A 20,020-nucleotide genomic window follows, 5' to 3' on the forward strand; every position below is an offset into this window, starting at 1 on the left:
AAAAATATTTTTTAAGTAATCCCCGATTTCAAAAAAAATCCACCATTTAAAAAAATATTTTTTAAAAAATCCACGATTAAAAATAAGAAAACTACGGCTAAAAAATTATTTTTAAAAATATCTACTTTTTAAAAAAGGTGCTATGTGAAAAAATCCACTATTTGAAAAAAAAAACACGATTACAAATAATATTTAAAAAAAAAATATACGATTAAAAAATATTTTTAAACAACTCTACGATTTAAAAAAATGTTTTTTAGGTAATCCACGATTTCGAAAAAAATCCACCATTAATATTTTTAAAAAATCCACGATTAAAAATAAAAAACTACGACTAAAAAATTATTTTTAAAAATATCTACTATTTAAAAAAATATTTTTTAAAAAATCCACGATTTAAAAAAATATTTTTTAAAAAACCCACGATTTAAAAAAAATAATTTCTTTAAAAATCCACGATTTAAAAATATATTTTTTTAAAATCCACGATTAGAAATAGTATTTTAAAAAATATACGATTAAAAAATATTTTTTAAAAAATCTACGCTATTTTAAATAGCCGCGATTTGAAAAAATATTTGTTAAAAATTCCACAATTTGAAAAAATGTTTTTTTAATGCTTTTGAAAATAGTAAGGCTTAATCCCATAGTCGTTGTGTTAATATTTTATTAAAACAACTTTAATTTATTAGTGGTTTTTTAAAAATCCACGACTTAAAAAAATATATATTTTTTTAAATTCCACGAATTGAAAATATATTTAAAAAATCAATAATTAAATATTTTTCAAAAAAAAAATCACAATTTGAAAAAAATGTTTTTCTTAAAAATTCAAGACATAAAAAATATTTTTTAAAAAAAACTCGATTTAAAATATTATTTTTTTTAAATCAAAAATTATTGAAAAATGTTTGTTAAATAAAAATCCACGAATTAAAAAAACTTAAAATCAAAAATTATTGAAAAAACGAATTTTTAAAAATCCACGATTTGAAAAATATTTTTTTTAAAAATCAAAGACTAATAAAAGACTAAAAGACTAAAAATATATTTTTTTAAAATTCGCGACTTGAGAAAACATAAAAAAATAACGACTAGAGAAAAATATTTTTATAAAATCCACGAATTAAAAAAATATTTAAAAAAGTCAATATTTAATGAAAAACATTTTTTGAACTAATAGCAGACTAGAAAAAGTACCTCTTAAAAAATCCACTATTTGTAAATGTGTAGTAACACGAGTTGAAAAACTACTTTTAAAAAATCTACGACTTGAAAAAATATTATTACAAAATCTACGACTACTAAGTTTTTTAAAAAATCAATATTTGAAAAAATTACTTTTTTTTAAAAAATAAACAATTTGTTATTTGTTAAAAAGTCCACAGCTTGATATTTAAAAAATCCAAGATTTAAAAAGAAAATATTTTTTAAAAAATCCGCGATATGAAAAAGATATTTTTTAAAAATCCGCGATATGAAAAAGATATTTTTTAAAAAATCCGCGATATGAAAAAGATATTTTTTAAAAAATCCACGATTTGAAAACCTATATTTTAAATATTCCACGAGCTAAAAAATACTTTTTAAAAAATCTATAACTTGGAAAAATATTTTTAAAAGAATCCATGATTTGAAAACTTATATTTTAAATATTTCACGAGTAGAAAAAATACTTTTTGAAAAATGTATCGACTGCGAAGTTTTAAAAAAACACGATTTAAAAAATATTTTTTTTAAAAAATCCATAATTTGATATTTTTACAAAATCTACAATTTGATGATTTGAAAAAACAAAATATTTTTTAAAACATGCACGATTGAAAAACTTCAAAAAACTACTTTTCAAAATTCTCGATTTGTAGTCCTTGAAAAATATTATAGAAAAATCGAAATTTTGTCTCCTCGAAAAATTTTTCTTTGAAAATTTATTATTTTATAATATTTGTCCTAGTTTGCGAATCAAAAATATATTTTTAAAAATTGCCAACTAAAAATAATTCCAAAACATTAACACGTTCCCTTTTTTTCTTGCTTGCAGCAACTTTTCCGCTCACAAAATCCCGGTCTTGCTGCTGCCACAAATGCTGCTGCCGCGGCTGCAGCCGCTGCGGCGGCCACATCAGCTGCCCAACCTGGGGCACCAAATGGCACAATGCAACCGCAACAGATGCAAATGGCTGCTGCCTCCCAGCAATTTTTGGCTGCCCAACAAAATGCTGCCTATGCGGCCCAGCAAGCGGCACCCTATGTCATTAATCCAGGACAGGATGCAGCACCCTATATGGGTTTGATAGCAGCACAAATGCCCCAATATTATGGTGTGGCACCATGGGGCATGTATCCGGGAAATTTGATACCACAACAGGGCACACAACCAAGAAGGCCACTGACACCCTCGCAACAGGGAGCTGAAAATCAATCTTATCAGGTGAGATAGCAAAATTGTATTAAATAAAATTGTACAAATTTTGTAAATTTATTTAATTTAAAATAAAAAAATATGTAAAATATTGTATACTTGGCAATATTTTGTATATAATAAAAATAATATACAAAAATATATATCCTATATTAAGAATATATATTTTTTCTCTCCTCCCCCCTTAACCCCCTATACGCTTTCCTTGCTTCCCATTATCTATAAAAAATAACCTTAAATAATAACTTTGTATAAAACATAAACAATCTAACGCAAACTATTTTTGTACAAAAAAATATCAATTGCCCACCACAACAACCTTGATGTTGTGCTACCACATCATTATCCTCATTATCATCGCCATGATTATCGGAATGCTTAACATATGGATCAGGTTATACCGGCATTCTTTGATCAAAGCGGTTCGCTTGTTATGGGACCACGTACTGGAACACCAATGCGCCTTGTTAGCCCCGCTCCGGTCTTAGTGCCTCCGGGCGCTGCCCGTGCTGGGCCACCACCACAAGGTCCACCCCAATTGTATCCACCTCAACCACAGACAGCACAACAGAATTTGTATTCACAACAGAATGGTTCAAGTGTTGGAGGTAAGATTGCCAAACTTTTTTTACATATAAATAAACAATTATATAAAATGTATATTTATTGTTATATAAAAAAAAAACATATATATTTACATGTAGTTTTTTGTATATTTGAAATTAACATTTAACCAAAAAAAAAACATTTATTAAAATTTATTGCAGACGCAATAAAAATCCATAAAATTTTAGAATTTTTAGAAAGTATAAATGCAGTAAATAAAAAAAACATGCGTATGTCATTTTCATAATGCTGAATAATATAACCGGTTATTAACAAAATTACGATAAAGCTAAAGGGTCATCATCTCATATTTGTCGCTTGTGAGTGTGTAAATTTATAACTGTCAATAAAACAAACGTTCCGCCCAGACAATTACAATGTTGAAAATTAAAATTAAAAACAATCACTTTGCTTTTTCGATGGCTATGACTATATGCAGTAAAAAAACGAAAACATGAGGTAGTTGACCTAGATGTCGCCTTAAACAAATCCGACACCGATGAAGTCCTTCTTAGAAGCATTAGAAGCTTGGGATCTTCTTGGTTTTATAGTAGAAAATTATATCTTTCAAATCAGAACCACAACGAATATCTGTGGTAAAAATTTCGACCAAAAAAGGACGTTTATATAGGAAAAAATTAAATACAACTAAGATAACTGATTTTAGCGTCCTTTTGCTTTAAAATTCTTTTTGTTTTAAAAACTTAAAAGAAAAAATCTGAAATATAACGATCCAATATCGGGCCTTATACTGAATTTAACTACCGGCAATACTTTTTAAAATTCGAAATTAAAGCTCCATTTCCAGCCCCTTAAAAATTATCTTAACAATTCACTTCCCGAATCACATCACCCCCCTAATATAACTTAAAATAATCCCTTATGAAAATATAATTTATTTAATACTCCAAATATTCCCATACCCCCACTTTAGCTTTTATAAAGAAAACACTTGTGTTGACCCCCACTTTCATTCAATTATATTTATTTCAAACGTCAAACGCCAACATGCCATTGCCTGCCTTTTATACAAGAACCTTACGTGTTCTCCAAGCTCTCTTGCTGCAAATGCACTAAAAGCTACAATTTCAACTGACAATTACCTGTCTGACATATTCAATATTGTTTGTAAACAAAATCGATTTTATAGCATGAAACAAAATACAATAACAACTACAAATCCAAAATAACTGGATTCAAGTGTACCACGAGAAGATAAATTGAAATAAAATATTAAAAGTAATTTAAGAAAAATGGTTTTTATTTTATTTCTAGAATCATGGGATAATATTTTCATGAATTCATAAGGCAATACGATTTTAAAGCATACATTTAGGCAAAATGTTTAAAATTTAATTTTTTATCAAAAGAAGAAATTCATGAAATACAAAATAATGAGCACAAATTTAAAACATTTGCTCTGTTCCAGAACCTGCAAGAAGCTACTATTTTTTACTACGATAACATTTTTTCCTTTGCGTTATCGGAAAAAATAGTAAAAATTAGTAGATTCTTGCAGTACTGGAACAAACCAATTGTTAGATTATTTTTATAAAGTAAGGAAAGGTTACATAATACATTATCAGAATAAAGTATAATTTTAGGCTCTAAATATTTTAAAATATTAAAAATAATTTAAAGAAATTTACAAAACGGTTGTTTATTTTATCGCTGAATCACAACAAAATATTTGTATGTAATTGCGAAATTAAAGGCCTACACAAAAAAGTTGAAAACTTAACAAAAATCATTAGATTCTATTTATAAAATAAAGAAAATTGATTTAGTTTGAAGACAAAGGACATTACCAAAACAAAGCCTACTTTTAGGCTTTAATTATTTACAAATAACCATGGCTGCTTTTTTTGCGACCTGACATAACACACAACGAAAATAAGGCTCAAAATGAATCTTGGGAATTGTGACCGTCCTTACTGCGGTTATAAGACCCAATTTAGTTGTAGCCTTTATGACCGTCACAAGGTCATTCGAAAGCCGATTTGGAGCTGATTCCATTTTTAATAAAAATGTTACTGAGGTAAGGAGTATTTCGATTGCAAAACCAGCTTTAAGTCTGTCAAAGGGTGAAGGTCTTATGTTCCGGTCGAATTTAAAGATGATCGTAAGGTCATTAAGAATTCAACAGCGGATCAAGTCCAAGTATGTTTGCACTAAATCCGGTGCAGACAATTTGAAGTCGATTTAGCCTATCTATCGACTATCGAAGAGAGTACATATCTGATTTGGTCCAAACTTTGAAGATCGTAATATTTCTTTCTGAAATATATCAGGATCAAGTATGGGCTATATCGGTCCACTACTTCCGGAACAAATTTCACAAATTTTCTCAAAAGGGCAATTTAACATCGACTTTCGGATCGCTTTGATATTTTACAGTAGGTAGCCCTCGCGACCCCCAATACGACAGTATATATTTTATCTGAGGCGAGTCCATACTTCCTAAGATACTGATTCAAAAGCTCCAAAACACCCTGCCAGCACCAAGTTGAATTCTGTAGCTTACGAATTGTCTCTCCGATTCGGCCAAAACTTTGCACATCATAAAAAATTTTCCAAACGTGCATCAGGTTCCAAGATGGTCTATATAGGACAAGGTGTTGTCCTAACCTAATAACAACTAGTAACGCCTAGGGTACCCTCAAAAAAAGTTCAAAAATGTTTCGCTAAAATTGTACGCGCCATAACTCTGGTAGCGAGTAACCGATATTTCAGGAACATCCCGCACAACATTTTTCGCAGAATTACAGTTTATGTTCATGTCTCGGATCGGCTCCTATTACGAAGGTACATTTTTTTCGGGAGAAAGTTCATACGTCCTAAGATAATGGTCCAAAAGCTCTAACAAAACGCTGCCATCACCAACTAAAGTGAAGTGAGTATCCGATTTGGCCAAAAATGTGCACATTGTGAGTTTCTTCAAGTTCCATGAAGGTCTATATCGGACAACACCTTCGGCTACCTCCTTCGCTAAAATTGGGGGGTACCATAGCTCTCGAAGCGAGTAAACGATATTTCGGGAACATCCCACACACAATTTTTCGCAGAATTACAGTTTAAGGTCAAGTCTCGGATCGGCTCCAATTACGACGGTACAATTTTTTTCCGGGGAAAGTTCATATTTCCTAAGATAATGGCCAAAAATGTTTGATGATCAGCACAACTTAAGAAGTGAGTATCTGATTTGGCCGACAATTTGCAAGTGTAGAATTTCTTCCTAATACAGTTCAAAGAATGTCTATATCGGACAACACATTCGGCCAACTTCTTCCAAAAAGTTCAAAATTTTCGCTTAAATCTACTTTTTTTTACCAAAGGCAAACCTTGTGTACCTGATTACAGCGCGACAATGTATTTCTTGGACAAGTTCATGCATCTTGACTAATGGTCCAAAAGCTTTACAAAATCCTACGGTGACCGACTAAAATGTGTGGTTGATACGATAAATATAACAGTAGGCCTATTCTGTAACTTTTATCGATAGAAAAGCTGTTAAAATTTCTTTTGTTTTTGTAACAACTACAAAACAAACAAATGAAATTGTTGTAAAATAAATAATGAGTAAAGTTGTTAAAAAGTTACGGAATAGGGGGGCAGGGCACCTATTCTGTAACTTTTTAACAACTTTACTCATTGTTTATTTTACAACAATTTCATTGTTTGTTTTGTAGTTGTTACAAAAACAAAAGAAATTTTAAAAGCTTTTCTATCGATAAAAGTTACAGAATAGGCCTACAGGTGACTAGTATTGCTTCAATCTTTTTTATCGTAATATTTCTGAAGGAGTACCGGACGGAGATGTCGATATAATTTTTCTGTGAGCAAGTCCATGCTTCCCCACACAGACCTAGGGGGACAAACTGAGATGGAAAGGAATAAATTAGACCCAGTTCTAAAATGGACTATGTCTGTCTATTCCTTCACTTCTGGGCAGTTTAAGGCTACTTCTCACATGGTGTTGAAATTTTAATAGCGGATAGTCATTATGGTAATGACTACAACAGTAAAAAGCTTGTCTAGGGAAAATCATTACATCACGAGATATGGTCACCGAAATTTCCCAACTTCTTTTATACCTCTCGCACTATTGTTTTTAGTAGTCCTTGGGGTCTTTGTTACAACGCTATAATTTTATTCTCCATACTTCTATATAATATAATATATAATAGGCCTAATGTTCCAAAAACCCCGGCCAAGTAGTATCCTTTTAACATAAGAAGATTGAAGTTCTTTGGTGTAGATTGTTTGGTTAGGTCTTTCAGGGAAATAATTAGGCCCACTATTTATGATACCTAGCCAACAAACGCCTAAAAATGTATGGTGGAAACTTCCAATACTTCTCTTGTTACCTATGAAAATACTATTTATTTTTAAAATTAGGGATCTGTTCATAGGACACGCAAGTCCACCACTCTTCTTAATTATTGTTGTATTGTCATATGCTGAGGTTATTACTGATTCTTCTTTACTCGTTTTTAAAAGTGTTTTTTTTACAATACATTTTTGCACAAAGTGGAAAAATTATTATTTAAAATATTTATAATTAATTTATAAACAAAAAAATATTTATAGTTATTATATAAATTTACTTTAAATCTGGCTGGAAAACTTTATAACAATTTATAAAGTTATGTTTTACTTAATTAAATGTAAATAATAAAAACAACATGTTCTATGATAAATTACATCTACTTCATTAAAATAGGCAACAAACAAAAAAAAATCAAACAAAACTTCATTAACATGTCTGTCTCTGTCTCTCCGTCTGTTATCAATTATTTCATTATGTCAAATGTGTTTAAAAATATAAATAATTTTTGTTATCTTACCATACTTTGATATGATTTATATCTGTAAATCTTCCCCCCAAAGTATGCAGCATAACAACAAACAATAAAAAATAATACATTTTTGCCATTTTATTAATGACAATGGGAATGCATTTTTCCACTAATTTGTCCAACTAATTAATGATCGTCTATAATTAAAAATAAATATATAATGTTTATTTCTTTTTTTTTATGGCGATGGCGATTATAATTATTACAGTTGTTGGCGTGTTTATTATATAAAATATTTATAAAAATAACAATATCGACAACAACAACAGCCAACAACCAACAACTGCATAAGAATGTTATTAATATTGGGGATATTAATTAACCACATTTTATGCTATTTAATGTTAAAATTTAAACTATTTATTATTAACAATTGTGCAACAATAGCTGTCACCGGCATTTTGTGGTAATCTTTTATAGAGTGGTTGGTATATGATGGTGTTTTTTAGTTTCAATTATACGTATGGATGGCTTATAGCTTTGATTGTTGGTTAGCGGTATGATGGTGATAAACCAAAAATAAAAATTACAAATAAATCACACAATATATATAATATAAAAATAAAGAGAATGAGCGAAAAGTAAGGCAGAAGTATATTGATTGCAATTTAATGTATTACATTAAGCCTGAAAGTACGTTGTAATATATTGCTCTCTTAATGCTCACAACATTAATTTTCCAAATATTTCAAATTTGTTTTATCGTTCCACATTTAATTCTTGTATTCCCCCGACGCATTGTTTTACATGCCAAACAATTTGCCATAGTTTCTAAACTTTCTAATTTATCCGCCCTCTGAAGAATATGTAATTTTGTATAATTACATAATGTTCAAATAACATTGTGTAATGAATTGCTGGTGACATTTACATAAAACAAACTTCATATCACCTTACCTTAAACTTAAAACTTATTTATCTATTGAATGAAATGCCATAGACCCTGGAAACATAAGCTTTTTGTAACCCTAGGGTTATGTGATGGACATAAAACTCTTCATTAGTTATAATTGTGTCCTTTAAGTTCTAAACTCTACAACAGCAACAATTTATGCAATAATAACATAGACATTAAAGCAATAGGAAGTGTGTGTGTGTGTGTATACAGGTGTTTATATTGTAATTTATGAAAATCTTAAAACTAACATGGACATTAATTTTAAGGATTCAACTCCTTCGTCTCAAGGGAGTTTTAAGTGTAGTGTAAGTGTCTAACATGAATGACAAGTGATTTCAATTGCATATATTATCCTTTAGAAACGGGGTTTTATAGTGTGGGGGAACATTTCAAATATTTAAAACTATTAAAAATAACTTAGTTTTAAATTTGGAATTTCGAAATATTTTTCCGTTTTTTACTAAAAAATTTTGAAAAATATTAATTTATGCTAAGCAAATTCAACTTAAAGTATGCTACGACAAAAGATCGCTCCTTTGCTCTCAATGTACGTTAATCAAAAAGTTCTTCTAAAATATATAAACCTGGAGTAAGTCGCGCCATCTCTCATTAATAACATTGCAAGCTCCCTAAAGTATGCTTTGATTATTAATCAATAAACTCTTTGTGACTAAAATCGTCTAACTTAAGTTGACACTAAAGCAGGGTTGCACAAGAGAGTGCACACACACACAATTCAACCCTTTAAAAAAGCATGCACTCACACAATGGCACCCCGTAAAGTATGCAATCGAAAACTGTCGTGGTCATCGCTGGATTAAAATATAGATTGGTAAGAGTCGAAGTCGGAATTTGATTATGGAAAACTGGAAAAGTCGCCTTTCATGATCGGTGATTCCTGGAACATATTTCTGATTGATGACCCCTGTTGGCAACGATATTTATTAGCCCTTATTTGCACCGAAATTGTTCTGTAAAAGTCAAAAGCCAAAAATTTTAAAGTCTAAATATCGAATTCTCCTTTTGTTTACGTATCCCTACTTTCTATTCATAAGATATTCGAACACTGGTCTTTGATATGACCAAAAAAGTGCCTCATCGAAATAATGATTTTAGACTCAAATTATGTTTGGACGATATTTGTTTCATGTTTTTCTATGAAAAATCCAAAATATCTAAAATTGGATAAAATCTTGTGCACGATAATTCTCGAAGATTCGAATACTTGCCACTCCAAATTTTATGAATATTATGTCCTTTTTTCGCAAAAGTGCTGTTTAAGCCCAGCTCTCGGATCATTTTGAAATTTGTTGCAGCCGGTTGTCATCGCGGCCCATATTGCGACGGTACAATTTTTCTCGGGAGCAAGTCAATACTTTCTGTTATAATGGCCCAAAAGCTCCGATTTGAGTATCCGGTTTGCCAAAAACTACACACCTTAAAATTACTTCCAAATGTATATCAAGTTCTTCTTCAGGAACAAAAGTTCGACGGTCGTTTTGAAATTTTTTACAGAAGATACTCCTCGAGGTCCTGTTTACAGCGAGTCGTCAAGTCAATGCCTCCTAGCATAAATGTCAAAAAACCATAAAAAATCTCTGCAGCTTTCCGATGTATTGTGTTACTTTGTACACAACTACTCTTTACATGCCATCGACTGAGAATCTTTCTGAGCGGATGTTTACTCTTCAAATCGATCGTATATCCTGTACAATCTATGAGCGAATTGAATCTATCACATCATTATCATGCTGTTTTGTTGTTGTAGCAACATAGGTTTGATGCTGGGTTGGCAGCCACTCGCCGAAATGTCCTTGAAAGTTTGCTCCCGGCATCAGTCATATCGTTGGTCTGTTGAACCATGTCTTTCCTCGGAATAGGGGCACAGCTAAGTCTTATGTTATCCTGTCGCCAGTCTTTCAAATCTGGGAATGCAAGGTATAAGTAAATATCGAAAACCATACCTTGTTTTTGGCAGTTTAGATATTGTCTTGACTACTTTCTCCTTCTTCCAGTTCAAGTTCATTTTCATATATTTTAGGGGAGCCTAAAGATCATCATGCTAATTTATCCGGGGCTGTTTATTTGATTTCCGAATACTCAATATTTCTACTGCTAACCGCAGCCTATGGATACGTTCGGCAACACTCACTACTAATTTATGTCACTGCAATTATTCAAGAATTGAGCTGATATGATTTTCAAATATATAATTTTTCTGGAACAGTTTCCTATTAAATATTGAATTATATTTCTTAAGAACCTAAAAGTATGCAACGGTTGTTTATGTACTTACTTTCAAATATTCAACTATATTTTTAAGGGAACCTAAAAGTATGCAACAATTTTTATATACTTAATTTGAACGAGCATAATGAAGCGGTTTTAAAATTACCAACTATTTAAGAATTTACCAAAAAATTGATTTGATTTTTAAAAATATATTTTTTTCAAACAGTAACATTTTTCTGGAGCCTAAAAGTATGCAACCGTTTTCATGTACTTAATTTTGCCTCAATTTATATGATTTTTAAATATACCATTTTCTTATTAAATGTTCAATTATATATTTTTTGCAAAAACAAAATTTTTGTGGAAACCTAAAAGTATGCTATAGTTTTTGTTTATTTAATTTTTAGCGACCAAAATAGAGGTGATTTTAAAATATCCAATATTTGTGAAACGACTATTAAATATTTAATAGTAATTTTCTGATAACCCAAAAGTATGCAACAGTTTTAATATATCTCATTTTTAACTTAACTTCATAAAGTATTATCTGTCTTATTTTATAACTTAATCCTATTTATATTCTAATTAGAATATATTTTTCACTCTTCTTCTATCGCCATTTATTAAAAGTGTTTTATTTTTACCCAAGGCAAATATAATGTCATTATCTCTGACATTAATAATTTATAAGATATTTTCTCAATTTCGTAGACTTTGTCAAAATGAAATTCTAATTAAATGTGTGTGGACATACATAAGTAAAATGTCCATTTCGTGTAAATGGGATGGATAGATGCTCAGTAAATGCTCCTACGAATTTAAATATGTATGTATTTATACAATTGTGACAACAATTGTAAATGATGTCCTTACAACAACACACTTTTGCTCTGTTAACAAATAAACACACATATATATGGATGTATATATTTATATATTTGCTCAAATTCGATAAAACGTGTACTTGCCTTTCCTAAAGAAGGTTTCCAATATCAAATATTCATGGCTAGTACTAGAAAGAAGGACACTGGACTATAATAGGTACCAGGACAATGTAAACAATTTTGTAACATTTTTAAAATTTATAAAGACCATTTGATATATGTGTACATATAAATGGTCATCACTTATGTACATATAAAATGGATCTACATACATTTGTACTTACAAACGAAAATTTCAACATTTATATTCATCTGCATTGCTATGACATTTGCAACCTTGTAACGAACATCGACTACTACTACTGAGCATGAACTGAACATTACGAAATAATATTTAAGTAAATTTACACTACCTCTAGCCGGAAAGTTCATGTGTTCATTCAAACAGCAAGAACAACCAACCAACGAAAGAAGGACAACAATAAATGACAGGACATAATTATGTTCGAATACTTATAATGGGTAGGATATAGACAGTCACACGCACACACCTACATTAATGTGTATTTAAGGAGTAAAAGCATGACAAGTAAGAATGGAAATTACATACTACATCTGTGTGTTGGGAGTGAAAAACAAGCCTTATCACACCATTATCCATGCTGTGATACATTCATACATACATATGTAAATGTCGTGTCGTTTCGTTTCGTGTGTAAATAGTCGGTGTTAAAATGATTGGACGACTTAATGTAATGTCCAGCATGTTTAAGCTTTTGTCAAAAGTATGAAATTCTTCTTAATCATTATAGATTAAAATGTAAAAGGGGGGCATTACTATGTCATGGGCATTAATGTTCATTAAGAAATACTAAAAAAACTATATTTGTTTAAGTTTTTTATTGTTAATTTTGGGATATATAATTTCAATAATTTTCATTATTAAAGACATACAAAAGGCAAACATAGGTAGTGTTTTCAAATTGTTCGAAGATATTTGTAAATGTCAACTTTAATGCAAATTACCGGTCTTGCTTTTAGAAGTATTTTGTTGTGTATAAACAAAAAAATTGTGTATATTTTTAGGCTTAACAAATATAAATACGAAAATCTATGCTTTTAGTTCTTTATAAAACCTATCATGAAATCGGTGTTTTATAACTTTAACCACAATCTGTTGGAATGGGAATTTGTTGCATATTGAATTAAATATACCTAAAATGTTGCATAATTTTAGGTAATTAAAAAATAAAAATATCCCTATTTTAATTATTTCATATTCACAATCGAGACTTTTAAGAAGTATCGTAAAGTTAATACAATATTCATTAATTTTTTTAAAGTGTAAATTGTGGTGTTGCGCTGAAATTTACAGATTTTATGTCTATTCTTGCCACTTTGAAATTTGTTTTTTAGCCTAGCCCTAAATATTATTTTTTAAAGGACATAAATTGTATTGAAATTTACAGATTTTGATAAAAAGTACATTTTCGTTTAGAATATTATTTAGTTTAAATATTAGTTTTAAGTTAAGTATGCCATAGTCTGGCTCTTAATATTCTCTATAAAATTATTCCTCGCAAATTTAAATTAAATTTAAATTTAAAAAATGTTGCGTATTTTTAGGCAATTTTTAATATCCCTATTTTTAATTTTTTTTATAACCACAATCAATCCGAATTTGACAATTATTAAAATATTCATTGATTTTTAAAGCATACTTTAACGAGTTGCATTGCGATTTACAGATTTTATTAAACATATATTGTCCATTTGTTTTTTTATATAGAAATTTGAATGCTAAGTTGGTCCAGAATATTATTTCTAAAGTATACTTTTAGGAAATAATTTGTGTTGAAATTTACAAATTTTGATAAACATTTTTTTTCACTAAGAAATTTATTTGTCAAATATAAATTTTAATGTTAAATTCACAATAATCTAGCCCCGTTAATATTGTCTATGAAATTAACCTTTGCAAATTTATTAAATTTCAATTGCAATTTTTTTATATTTATTTTTCACAATATTCTCTCCTCCTGCACTGATAATTACAAATACAAACTATAGCGTTTTATTTTAATTGTTACGACAAATAATTAAAAATTAAATCAATGGAAACAAATGTTGTGTACTTATGCACATTAATGGACAATTGTTTTCCACTAAATTAATTAACAATTACCTAAAAATATGCTACAAATTGTTTAAGCACACAAATTATATAATTTTGTTAATGTGTTTGCTTTTGCAATTAAACAATTTCAAATTAAAACACAAATAAAATAGAACGTTTAAAGAAAAAATAACAAATAAATTATTTATTTGGAATGTAAAGTATATTTTTAGGAGTGAAATACATTAATTAGATTTGACCTTTATCATGTATACATATTTTGATTTTAAATAAAATTTAATGAAAAAAATAATCAGGTATGTGATGGAAAACGATTCGACTCGTTTTGCCATAAATTGAAATCGTATATCTCCAATTTTGATGAATATTTTAATGAAATTGAAAATGGATTTTAAAAATATTATTCAAATAAGGGGCGTTTGCGAAACAAAACTATATATATCATCAACGGCACTCCGATTATATAGCATTTCGATTCTGCAAATCGAGTCGATTCGGTTTTCATCACATACCAGAATAATTTTATTTGAAATCTAAAGTATACATTTAGGAGTAAAATACATAAATTATATATAAATATATTCTCAAATATAAATATATTGATTTAAATTAAAATTTAATGTAAAACAAATAAATTATTTATGTGAAATTTAAAGTATACTTTTAGGAGGACAATATACATTATTTCTAAATAAAATTTGGCCATTTACAAATATAAATAACTTGAAATAATTTAAATTATCTATTTGAAATTTAAAATATACCTTTATGAGTGAAATACATTAATTAGATTTTGCCATTTTCAAATAAAAATATTTTGATTTTAAATACAATTTAATGAAAAAACAAATAAAACAATTTATTTGAAATTTAAATTATACTTTTAGGAATAAAATACATCAATTAAATTCTCAAACATAAATAATTTGATTTAAATTAAAATTTAATGAAAAACAAATAAATTATGTATGTGAAATTTAAAGTATACCTTTAGGAGGATATATAATTATTTATAAATTAAATTTGTCAATTTTCAAAGATAAACAATTTGATTTTAAATTAATTTTGACAATTTAAATCTTTTTTCATATATCATTCTTTATTTAACATATCCCTTGATATTTTATGCTTTAATGTTTTGTTCCACTTTCATATATCAGGTATATGTTTCCAAAGATGACACATTGCCTTTATGGAAATATTTCTTTTACAAAGAAACTAAGCTGCATCACTCTTGCTATATGCATATACATATATGACCCAACTATATATGGCTTTGACCTAAAAAAATGCAAAAGGAACAAAAACAACAAACAAACAAATTGTATATAAAACATTTAACACTTATCTATTCAAATTATATGTTTGTACTCAAAAGAGTATATAAAACGGCGACACGGCGAAGAAGACGAATAGGCCCCCTGATATTGCAGTATACGATGTTTTTCCTTCTGTACTGCTGTCTGTATTGTTTTGTTTTGATATATTATTTATGGTTCCCCATAATAAAGGAGAAAAGCACGAAAAGAAAAAAAACAGAACCTACATATTTCTGTCACCACAGCCTGCATTGGATTATTTCATTTTTTGCCCTCTCCCCTTTGAGGCCTCAGAAAAACAATAGAAACTGCGACAGTATTTGTTTGTTGTCTTATTTTTCTATCAACAGTTTTCTGTTGTTTTATAGACAATTGGATGCTGTTGGTTTGGTTTCATTTGTAACAAATAATAACGATGCATTGCGACAGGGACACATGAAAGGCCTATTATAATTAGATCAATTTTAAATAGAGGAAATTGAGAGGATATTTGACTCTTCTGAGAGATAAAATTAAATAAATTATTAGTTTGTGCTTTGTTTTATAAACAGCTTAGAAGTAAATTCAATTATTTTGCAGTATTCATTTATTTATTTTGCACACTTTTATTTCATATATTATATAATTATATGTTTTTAGTTTTCATATTTAAAGCTGCATACTTTTAAGGATCTATATTCCTAGTTGCTATTTTATCAAAATTGTATGACATCTTGCAAAAGAAAAATTGTTTTGAAACTTTATAATATGTATTTTCTTCTCATTATATATTCTGTAAGAATATGTTTAGAAAGTATGCATACTTTTAGGCGAGTAGTATGCTGCTTTTCAATAGATTTGTAAGCTAATTGTCCTATCAAGCCCCCATTTTTCAATAGCTTTCCGTTGAGTTTCTCTAAACAGCTGTTTTGCAAAACTGCATACTTTTAGCCGAGGCCTTCACTGCTTTCCATAAATATAAGTTTAGATACGATGCATGCTTTTAGGCGAGTTTCTCAATAAAATGCAGTTTCAATGGATTTATAAATTAATTAACCTGACAAGTCGCTTTCCCAAATCTGTTGCTTTGCATTGAGTTGAAGTAATTTTCTCTAAACAGATATTTACAAAATTGCATTCTTTTAGGAGAAACCTCATAATATAGAAACCATAAATACTATTTTTTGCTTAAAAGGTGATTGAAATACAACCTAAGTTAGTATATATTTGTTAATATTTCCCAACGATTTAACACTCGTATTCTGATCCTTTAAATGTAATCAGCTTTATTTCTCCTTCCGCGCCACTAATAATTCAGCTACTTTAAACTTTTGTCCATTGAATGAGGCAACAAACACCATATGTTTCTTGTCTGGTGCTGCTACAATGTCCTGATGCATTCAAAGTGTTGCATTCAATGGCTTTGTATTCCTTTTGTCTTCTAATCGCCTACACACAGACTCATTCACCTAAAGAGACATTGCTATTATTTTGCCCATGGAACTGCATGCCTGCTGCTTCTGTTGCAGTATTATTTCTTTCTTTCATTCGTTTTTTCTTCATCTGTCTAAATGCATTCATTTAAGGGTGAGGGAAATCATTTTTATAAAGCTTCTTGATTACTTTACCTGCCAACCAGCCATTCATGAGGGTAAAAATTTTATTGCTGGTGACGTGTTGCACAAGAGCACAAAGCTTTAGAACGAACACATTTCAGATGCAAGTGAAAAAAAAATTGAAGAGAAAAAAATAAATCTCATCATTCTATTCAGGTGCTGTTGCTGAATTCAAAGACAGCATATTTTATGAGTATGTGTGTATAGGTAGGTTTTGTTTATGTGTTTGTATGGGTGTGCTTTATGGTCCTAATAGCCTTCCTTTGTATGGGTAATTTTTATATTGCCATCATAGTCATTCCAGCTTGTTGCCTGCTTACCCTAGTGGCTGGCTGACTGGCTAGCCATGTTGTTACTACCATACTTCGTGTAGTAGTTGTTGTTATTTATGTCTGCATCATGTTTAGCTTCAATTTTGTTTTCATATTACCCACACTCCAGCGAATCAACTCAGCCAGCCTCCGTGTGTTGTTTTTTGGTTAGAATTTAGTATTTTTATGTTTTGTTGATCAAGATACAACTGCTGGCGAGTAGAGAAATGTCTGGCTAGCCTTTGTATCCCCTGTGGCATTTTGTATACACAATACAAATACTAAATTTTTAGATATACACACATGTGTATGTGTGTGTCTGTTTTTTGTTTGAGTTTGTCTGCATTTTGTTAAGTTTGTTTTGTTTACATTGCGACAGAAGAATATGAAGAAAAAGCTTGCAGTAAACCCACCTGCTGCTATAGTCATTCAACCGTATACCTCTACCCATTCAGTGTAAATAGTATTGCATACCTTCAAGGGTTGCTGTTGCTTTGTTTTCTCCCATGTTTACAAAAGAAAACAGCAAAACTTTCTACAGAAGCAACAGCAGTCAGTCAAGCATCCAGCCAGTTAGTAGTTAGATATGTCTGTCCACAATTCAACCATTCTTCATTCATCCGTTTCGTTTGTTTATCTATGCATTTTGTTTAGATTGTATATTTAAACACACATTTGTATGTGTATGTAAATAAAGAGACGAAGTATCCATGTTTGAAAGTGATACAATTATTGTTGTTGTCAAATGCATTCAATTGTTAGATTTGTTGGCTCTTTTGCCCCACTACTTTTTCTCATTTACTTTTATTGTATAGAATTCAATTGTAAATTTAGACATTTTACGAATACGTTTTTTTGTGAAAATTTCTTTCTCAATAGAATAAAATTTAATTGTATAGAAAAATAAAAATTTGTAGTCTGTCATAGTTTCATATTTAGTTTTTCAATTAATGATTTTATGCTTTCCACACTTAGTGGCCTAAAAGTAGGCTCTAAAGTATATTTTAAATTTGTAAAAATAAAAATTGTTGCCCCTAACAATGAAAAATTTAAATTATTTCATGTTTGTGAAGATCGAAGCCAGCATGTTGGAATGGCTTACACATGAAGAAATACACGATTTTTTGTCTCAAAAAATTCTTAAAAACTTACTTTCGATTTCCTTAAAATTTCACAATTTGTGCGTTTAAAAATTTTATAAAAACTCACGACTTTGTTAAAAAATTCACAATTTGTAGTTTTAAACATTTTCTAAATAACACGGCTTCCTTAAAAAATCCACGAGTTGTGGTTTTAATTTCGAGATTTCCTTAAAAATCCTCGATTTGTGGTTCTGAAAATTGTCTAAAAAATCCACAATTTCGTTAAAAATTCGCGATTTCCTTAAAAATGCACGATTTCCTTAAAAATTCGCGATTTCCTTAAAAATGCACGATTTCCTTAAAAATTCGCGATTTCCTTAAAAATGCACGATCTCCTTAAAAATCCACGAGTTTCTCAAAAATCCACGATTTCCTTAAAAATCCACAATTTCCTTAAAAATCCACGATTACCTAAAAAATCCACGATTTGTTGTTCTGAAAATTTTCCACAAATCCTTAAAAATCCACTATTTGCTTTAAAATCCACGATTTGTGGTTTTGAAAATTTTCTAAAAATCCACAATATCCTTCTTAAAAACCCACGATTTCCTTAAAAATCCACGATTTGTGGTTATAAAAATTTTCTAAAAAAAACACAATATCATTAAAAATCCATGATTTCCTTAAAAAATCCACGATTTGTGGTTCTGAAAATTTTCCAAAAAAATCCACAATATCCTTAAAAATTCACAATATCCTTACAAATCCACGATTTCCTTAAAAATCCACAATTTCCTTTAAAATCCACAATTTCTTTAAAAATCCACGATTTCCTCAAAAATCCACGATTTCCTTAAAAATTGTGTATCCTTTAAAATCCACGATTTCTTTACAAAATGCACGATTTGTGCTTTTGAATATTTTTTAAAAAATCCACAATTTCCTTAAAAATCAAAGATTTCCTTAAAAATCCACGATTTTCTTAAAAAATGGTCTCAAAAATATTCTTAAAAAAAATGTCATGATTTGTAGCCTCAAAAATATTTTTAAATAATCCACGATTTATATTGTCAAAACTATTTTTAACAAATTCACGATTTGTGCTGTCAAAACTATTCTTAAAAAATCCACGATTTGTGGTTTGAATTTTTTTCATAAAAATCCGCGATTTGTGTTTTAATTTTTTCTTATAAAATCCACGATTTGTGGTTTAATTTTTTTTAAATCCACCATTTGTGGTTTGATTTTTTTCATAAAAAAATCCGCTATTTGTGGTTTAATTTTTTTATAAAATGTTTTTTTCTTAAAAAATCCAACAACAAAATTTAAAAAATTCACGTGGTTTTATCTTTAAAAATCCACAATTTCTTTAAAAAATCTACTAATTTTGGTTTTGAAATTCTTCAAAAATATCCACGATTTGTGGTTCTGAAAATTGTCTAAAAAATCGACAATATCCTTAAAAATCCAAGATTTGCTTAAAAATTCTCGATTTCCTCAAAAAGCCCCGTTTTGTGGTTTTGAAATTTTTCTAAAAAATACACAATTTCCTCAAAAGTTCACGATTTCTTAAAACAAATCAGCATTTCTCTAAAAAATGGTCTCAAAAATATTCTTAAAAAATTCAGGATTTATGTTGTCAAAACTATTCTTAAAAAATTTCACGATTTGAGGT

The 20,020-nt window shown here is 29.1% G+C and overlaps 1 protein-coding gene across 3 annotated transcripts in view; it reads left to right on the forward strand.

Moving 5' to 3' along the window:
- pum (pumilio) overlaps positions 1-20,020 on the forward strand; it is a 306,308-nt gene that overhangs the window by 267,485 nt on the left and 18,803 nt on the right. For all 3 annotated transcript variants that reach the window (XM_073988296.1, XM_073988294.1, XM_073988304.1), the window contains 2 exons: positions 2,042-2,431; positions 2,817-3,030. In XM_073988296.1, the coding sequence (XP_073844397.1) occupies positions 2,042-2,431; positions 2,817-3,030 (604 nt within the window). The remainder of the gene's footprint in view (positions 1-2,041; positions 2,432-2,816; positions 3,031-20,020) is intronic.

This window comes from Musca autumnalis, unplaced genomic scaffold, assembly GCF_047663935.1.
Source record: "Musca autumnalis isolate F117 unplaced genomic scaffold, ASM4766393v1 scaffold_1, whole genome shotgun sequence".
Lineage (NCBI taxonomy): Eukaryota > Metazoa > Arthropoda > Insecta > Diptera > Muscidae > Musca > Musca autumnalis.